Source organism: Ursus maritimus, unplaced genomic scaffold (genome assembly GCF_017311325.1).
Source record: "Ursus maritimus isolate PB19 unplaced genomic scaffold, ASM1731132v1 scaffold_19, whole genome shotgun sequence".
NCBI classification, from domain to species: Eukaryota; Metazoa; Chordata; class Mammalia; order Carnivora; family Ursidae; genus Ursus; species Ursus maritimus.
The window spans coordinates 40,970,237-40,977,633 of NW_024424341.1; the positions used below are offsets into that span (position 1 = coordinate 40,970,237).

General features: G+C 56.6%; 1 protein-coding gene across 1 annotated transcript; it reads left to right on the forward strand.

The window, feature by feature from the left end:
- Positions 1–380: 380 nt before the first annotated feature.
- Positions 381–3,455, forward strand: LOC103680414 (galanin like peptide). Its single transcript, XM_008709950.2, has 4 exons — positions 381–547; positions 1,704–1,752; positions 2,518–2,598; positions 3,221–3,455. Exons 1-4 carry the CDS (start codon positions 464–466, stop codon positions 3,382–3,384), a joined length of 378 nt encoding a protein of 125 aa, XP_008708172.2. The 5' UTR covers positions 381–463; the 3' UTR covers positions 3,385–3,455.
- The last annotated feature ends 3,942 nt before the right edge of the window (positions 3,456–7,397 follow it).

A 7,397-nucleotide genomic window follows, 5' to 3' on the forward strand; every position in this document is an offset into this window, starting at 1 on the left:
GGACAGCACGGTGACCGTAGTCGACACCGCCGTGCGGTATCTTTGCAAGCTGCCCAGAGAGAGTAGATCCTAAAACTCTTCCACACGAAGAGAAAACAGTTTCCGTAGCGAGACGAGGGCACGGGTCATCACGCTGCTCGCCTCGAGTGGTGTCGGATGTCTGCGGCAGCTCAAGAAAACACGTCAGGACAGAGCTCATGGTAACAAAACAAACGAAAACCTAAAACAAACAACCAGTCGCGAGGCCGTATTTGACGGCGGCGGACAGGCCGGCTGCCCTGACGATGGCGGAGCTGTCTCGCGTGTGTGCCGCTGTCCGGGTTCGTGGGAGTCGTGCGCTCAGTGCGTGCGGTTCCCTCCCGTAGCAGCCGTAGGTCAGCGATGCTAAGAATGGACACGTGCACTTGTCGCCCTCTCTTGGCAGCATCCCGCAGCTCCAGGCGCCCACCCCTCTGGCCCTCAGATGGCTCCGTCTGTCCGTCTGGCCCTGCTTCTTGCCATCTTGCTCAGCCTGGCGGAGACTTCCGCCTCTGTACCTGTCCGCCAGGTGAGACCTCCCTGCGCCCTCCCCACCTGCGGCGTCCCCAGTCACTGACCTCCTAGAAGAGCTTTCTCACTCTCTTGGCTGAGCCAGGAGCCACGGGCTCTGGGGCGTCTTGACCCCGGGTGGGGGTCGGGGCGGGCGTTGGGTAGGACACATGACACAAGGGTCAGGAAGCAAAAATGTCCTAAGGATTGCCATGGCCCAGAGGTACAAAAAGATGCCTTCAGTGAGCTCCCGGTCATTCTAAGTTGTTCGGTCCCCAAGACTGGGCTCTGCCCCTAGGGTTTGTGCCAAGCCCTGGCTGATGCTGCTGGACCCAGGCCCACGGTCGGGGAGCCCCTGATTGGGAGCATGGGCTGTGGAGACCCTGCTGAATTTGGAATCCTGGTTCTGTGACTTTTTAGCTGCATGACTCCTGGCAAGTTGTCTAATTAATCTCTCTGTCCCTCCAAGTTCTTTGTAAAATCGCAGCACCGCCTCGCGGTTCACTGAGCTCCTCCATGCTGGGTGTACTCGCTGGCACATGACCTGATCCAGAGACCCCGGCATGGCACTTCGCCACCCTGGGTTTGGGTTCCGCTACCGGCGTTGCTGCCAGGGTCCAAGTTTCTCGGAGCTTGCCGGGACCAGAGCCGGAGCTGGGCTGTCCCCCAGTGCCGGGACCCGGAGCGGGAGCTGGGCTGTGGGCGCGGAGCTGGTGCCAGGGTCGCACGCCCGGAAGGCACCGGCGCCGGGTTTTGTGGTCTGTGTTGCTGTCTTGAAACCTTTCATAGTGTTTGAGCAAGGGGCATATCTTCATTTTGCTCTGGGCCCCCTTCAATTATGTAGCCAGTCCTGCTTAGCCATCTAGCAATGTAGCCTGTGTTTGAACCCGTGTGTGTGTGTGTGTGTGTGTGCGCGCGCACGTGTGTGTGTGAGAGAGAGAGAGATTCGTAACGATATGTAGAAGGCTTGTAGACGTGGTTTTACAGCTCTCTCTTCATTCCGAGCTGCTGCGTTTTAGGGAGGCTTCACTTTCCTCACTGGTGAAATGTGGATTAAGCAAACCCACCTGCCATGCTCATGGCAAAGTGGCCGCTGGCCCCCATGAGCCCAGGCCTGTGGGATGCCTGCCACCCTTTCTGCCTGTCTGAGCCTTGATCTCTCCGTCTCTGTCCAGGGGCGAGGAGGCTGGACCCTCAACAGCGTGGGCTATCTCCTGGGTCCCGGTGAGTGAGCCCGCGCGGAGCGCTCTCCCTGCCTAGTGCCTACGGGCAGTGGGTGTGCGAGCCTGTGAAGACCCTCAGCTCACGGTCCCTGAAGTCCACGGGTTTTATTTCCAGACCCGTGTTGAGAGTTAGTCAAGGGGAGTGACGGGCGCGTGGGTCCCAGCTCACCGCTTGCTTGGTGTGCCTGCCTTAGTTCCCTCATCCGTGACGATGGGTACGATGGTGCCCCCTGCTGCCCACAGGGGCTTAGAACAACTCCTGGTGCGCAGGGGTGCCCCTGACACTCAGGGTTACTCTCCGCTCCCCCCGCCCCGCCCCGCTCTCATGCTCCTTCACCCCGGGCTCCCCGGTTCCCCGCGAGCACCTTCGCCGAGCATGTGTTGCCTACGTGGCTGCGTGCGTCAGGGACAATGGAAGCCGTATGTCCCTGTGATGCTCCAGGCGGGGACCACTCAGTGGTCCAAGGAAACCCAGGCTCCCGGCACCGCGGGGCAGAGCAGCAAGGACTTGAGGTTTGGGTCCAGACGTAGGTGGGTTTGGCTGGGCTCCTAGTGCTGCCGCTTAGCAGTGGGGTCACGGTGGGCGACTGACTCGACTTCTCCGAGCCACAGCCTCCTCGCTTGGCCGTGCGGATGCTCGAAGCTCGCTGTCCTACGGATTTGGTGGCAGTGCGCCGTGCAGGGAACGGTGTTACAGGACTGCTGGATTCCCTGTGTTACTGTTGCCATTTCATAGACCACGGGCCCTGTCTCTCCCTCCCCCCAGTGCCCCACCTTCCTCAGAGCGCAAACCACGGCGGGAAGGAGAGGACAGCTCTGGAGGTCCTAGACCTGTGGAAGGCCATTGGTGAGTGAGTGTGGGGTTCCTCTCCACACCCTCCCCCGCGGGCCCACTGCTGGCCTTGGAAACTGGTGGACGTGGGCTCCATTCCTCCCTCTGCCACTTGCTGGTCCGGGGCGCTGGGGGAAGGGCAGTTCCCGGCCACGGCCACGTGACATGTCTGAGATTCCTCCTCCTTCCCATCACATCTCAAGGGAAAGAATCACAGGTGTGTGGAGGTTCAGACACCCACCCGGGGGCAGGCACGCCGTGAATGCAGCATGTGACCTGCACCGAACCCCCCACTGTTGTCGCCTGCCAGGCAATCACGCGTATCTGGGGCCGGTTCCTCACCCTGGGCACCGGTGCCCATCACTCTGCTGTGGGCCGTCCATGTGCGGGACGTTTAGCGCCATCCCTGACCTCCACCCCCTTGGTGGCCGTAGCACCTCCCAGTTGTGACAATGACAGATGTCCCTGCACGTTACCAAATATCTCCAGGGGGCGGGGGGAGGGCAAAATGACCCAGGATGAGAACCACTAAGTACCACGAATGCCAAGGAAATAAAGGAACCACAGCCACGTTGCGTGGTACAAAGCGCCAGACCGAATGGCGCGGAGTCGTAATGACTTCTGGCCTTGTTCCCAGGGCTCCCCTATTCCCGCCCTCAGCGGCCCTCCAAGAGGAGCCTGAGGGAGACCTTCGCCAGACCAGAGACTGCAGGTGAGCACGGGAAACGTGGAGGGAACAGGAGACAGGGACGGGGCGTGGAGCATCTGTTCATGCTCAGCCATGTTCTACTCCCGTTCTGAGCTAGGGTTTTCTTAGAACGCCGGGTCCCTTTGCACCAGCTGAAACCTTATTCTAGAATGTGCTGTTTTTAGACCTTTGCATGGCGAGATCCTTCACGTCCTCCAGAAATCATTTTAGCCAGCCCCTCCACCTTAGCGTCTCCCCCCGACTATTTGTCTGACATAAACCTACTTCTCTGTTCCTCTTGTCATCCCGTCTGATTTCCCTAGTGATGTTTGCCCGTATGTGCCTCTTTGCACCCTGTATTAGCTGCTTGTTCTCTGTCTTCTCCGAATAAAATCGAAGCTCCACGTGTGCAGGGACCCTCTCTGCCTCGCTCACTGCTTACGCACAAGCGATGATGCATCGTACGTGCTGGAAAATACTTGTGAAAGGCATGAATTAAACTCTCCAAGGGCAGGCTTCCCACTCAGCCATGACCTGAGTCTTCGCCTGCCTTCCCTCCTCCAGCTGGATCTTTACCCCAGTTCCATCTCCTTCAACCTGAAGCCTGTTTTTGGGAACGAACGCCATGCTTTCACTCCAGCTCTGCCAGCCCATCTGGAAGGCACTGGTCGGACATCCACCGGTGTCGGAGCTGACACACCTCCCTAGTTCACTGAGCCCCGCGCCAACCTTGGCTGCCCTCTGGCTCTTGAAAACACCCACCACCACCGCGTGTTGCGTGGGGTGGAAAAGGGCAATATGTGGGTAGATGCAAGGAAAGGAAGATTAGAGTGAGAAGGAAAGAGGGAGAGAGGACAGGGAGGGCCACTGGATTGTGACGAACCAAGCCGTCTTCCTCCCCCGTTTCATTCCCAGCCTGGACCCGTCTGGGTGGTGGCGGTGAGCTTAGCCCTTCAAAATTCGCCTCCTTCTCTCCCACAGATCTGGGCAAGCGCAGCGAGGAAGCCCCCAAGGAGGGAGATGCCCTGCGGTCCTAGACGTCTCCAAACCTCTGCTCTGTCTCCTCCTGAGCCCCTGTCTAGCTCCCTCCGCTGAGACCGAGATCATGAAATTAAGTCCCCACATCTCATGCAGAAAGTTCAGAGTGTTGGGAGAATTTTCTTGAAGTCGCCAGACGGCCTCAGGTTTCCCCAATTTGTCCTTGGAATAAGTGTAAAGCGTTGTTAACACACTCAAGAATTAATTCTGGAGCCGTTTAGGAGATGAGGGGTAATGAGGGAGTGTTTCCGTGGCCTGTGTGAAGTAACTGTGTTCTTTGGGAATCATCCCAATCGTAACACGAGCTGTTGACTAATATGGTGTGAACATCCCATTTGCCTCTGAGAGTCTGTGAAGTCTTGACTCAGAAAGATTCTGCCAAGTAGTAGGCTTGCCTTCCCTCCTTCCCCCACCCCAGCCGAGCGCCCTCCAGCCGGAAAAGGGGAGAGGTACTTGGAGCAGAGTGGAGAGAATAAAACATTTCTTTTCAAATAATCCATGGTTTCTCGTGTTAGCATGGGAATTCGTGGCGGGGGCCAAGTCGAGGCTCAGAGTGTCAGGTGTGCGGTTGGGAGACTATATCCTGTTGGGGGCAGTGGATCTCGGATTATCTCATGAGAAGGCCTAATCACATTTCCGGTTTCCGCCAGCTGTTCGTACCCGGATACCGGACCTACTCTCCGTCCATTAGTTCCTTCGTTTTAAAACTTTTACATATTTTGAAGCTATGTTTTGTCATCATATAAGTTTATAGGTTTTATAAATTTCTGGAGGAATCTTTTTATCATTACGAGATGCCTCCCTCTATCCCCTTTAATGCCTTTTGCTTTTGGACTGATCTGGGGGTCGCATGTCTGGTGCCTCGATGACTGTGGGTAGGAGGCTGGGTTCAGCTGGGGCAGCTGCCCCAGTGCCTGTATGGTAGTCAGGCATTAAGGCTCCGGCCTTAATATCTGGGACATTCATTGAGGCCAAGCTGCTGTAACAAAGAGCCCCCAATATGCCGTAGTGCAAAGATACACATTTATTCATGCGCTCACGGAACGGTCCAGAAGGAGGCAGTGTGGGGCTGGCAGGATGGCTCTGCTGCCTTTGGCCGTGAAGCTTCATCTCTGAGTCCGTTCGAGAGGGATGCTTCCCCGCCTCTGTGAGAAAGGAGGCCAGAGGGGCCACACCCGATTCTTCCAAAGAAAAGTCTGAAAGGCACAGGTGGTGTTTCTTCACACACCTATGCATGACTATGCGCATCACAGGGAGGCTGGGGACCATCGTCCGGAGCTGGGGCTACCGTCCCACTTAAGACACTAAATACTGCTGGAGATGGATGGCGGTGGGTAGTCAGTCACACGGAGTTGCCGTCGTCCTTCGGATTTGCCTCTTTCTCAGCAACACCACGTGGTGGGGACAGCTCACGCAGGACTCTGACGTTCCCGGATCTCCGGCCGTATGCGATCTAATATCAGAAATCTCATTTAAAGCCCTTAGCAACTTTAAATAGCAGAGTGGGAGGACAGAGGCGGCATCAAGCCTCAGGGACAAAAGAAGACCCAGGCCCTGCCTTTGAGGGTCTCACAAAGGGAGAAACCAGACAAATGAGTTGACAGATGCAGGGTGGGGACAAGCTTTGAGAGCAGGGGCACAGGGACCAGGACAAGGAGCCTCTGAGCAGCTTTGGGAGGGCAGAGACCACTTGGGATGCTGTAATCCTGGAAGGTGGTCAGAAGCAGTCACGTTCTGGGTGTGTGTCAAGGCAGAGCTGCTTGGACTCCCCAGCGGACTTGCGGTGGGATTTGAGAAAGCAGTCAAGGATGAATCCCTGCTTTCTGGTCTAAGCAAATGGAGGGATGGAGCTGCCCTTGAGGGTGATGGGAAGGGTGCACGGCAGGTTTTGGAGGAAGAGCAGGAGCTCGACGTGGGACACGGTAAGCCTGAGATGCTTACTGGTTATGCAGCTGGGGTGGGGGATGGGAGTTGGACGTGCGAAGCTGGAGCTCAGAGGAGGGGTGCAGAATGGGTATATGATTTGGAGCATTGTCAGTACTCAGATGGTGAATAGAGGAGAGAAGGGGTCTAAGCACAGAGCTCTGGGAATTCGATAGATTGCCGGTCCCCATGATGTTCAGAGACCAGGGAGAGAACAGGAAGTGGAGTGAGGTTAAAGAGGGCAGGGCACTGCCGTTATTGGGGGTGACAGACTCACGGGTATGGGTTCATGGAGTGTGGGGCAGAGGGTTGAGAGCGAGTCATGGGGCCAGGAGCACCAGCATGGCGTCAGCCAAGAATTACAATCACAATAATGTCAGAGGTGGGAGCTCAGCCCTGCAGGGAGGGAGGGTGAATGCCTGAAGGACACTCAGAGGAGGCTGGGGGTGAGGCAAACTCTCCTTGGAGGAGACATTTCAGGAGTTGGGAGGCAACGGGGGTATTGCAGTAGGGGATATCCAGTGTTGGGCTATGTCTGGGGCCTGGGGGCTGAGGCGTGGCTGGGGGTGGGGAGGGGGACAACTAGCTTTCTTTTGGAAACAGACAAAAACATAGGAATAGGATATTTTGAGATGCGTCCTTGTGGCCCCAAGGCAGATGATCAGTCTGAGAGCGCAGAGGTGAAGGAGGAAGGGTCGGGGTCTTGTCCGGGTGCTGGAATTTTACCCATCCTGGTGGGGGCTTGGAGCCCCACAGAGGGCTGGTCCTAATGTCGACTACATGGGGCTCATATCGCATGCAATATACTCATACTAGAAGAATCCCCATTGTTCGTCTTCAATCCGAATGTACTTGGATATCCCAAATGTGGCATGGGACATACTTCTGCCAAAAATTGTTTGTGGCTTCTCCGAAATTCACATTCACCTGGGCACCTGGAATTTTCACTTGCTGATGATCGAAACCCAGGACAGCTTCCTTCCCAGAGTGCCATCGGTACCTGACTGTCCAGGATGCTGTTCACTGCCCCAGACCAGTTGTGGGGTCAGAGTCCCATCCCTAGACATCAGTCCTCACTCCTGCCCTCGGGCTTGGGAAGGAAAGGGCTGATGCCAGAGAGAAGACTCAGCTCTGCCCAACCTCTCAGCACAGCTCAGCAGTCTCC

Excerpts from the sequence above, each read along its gene's own strand:
- LOC103680414 (XM_008709950.2), top strand. The coding sequence starts at position 464 with ATGGCTCCGTCTGTCCGTCTGGCCCTGCTTCTTGCCATCTTGCTCAGC. Across the intron at positions 548-1,703 it reads CCTCTGTACCTGTCCGCCAG|GGGCGAGGAGGCTGGACCCT; the intron begins GTGAGACCTCCC and ends GTCTCTGTCCAG. Across the intron at positions 2,599-3,220 it reads AGACCTGTGGAAGGCCATTG|GGCTCCCCTATTCCCGCCCT; the intron begins GTGAGTGAGTGT and ends CCTTGTTCCCAG.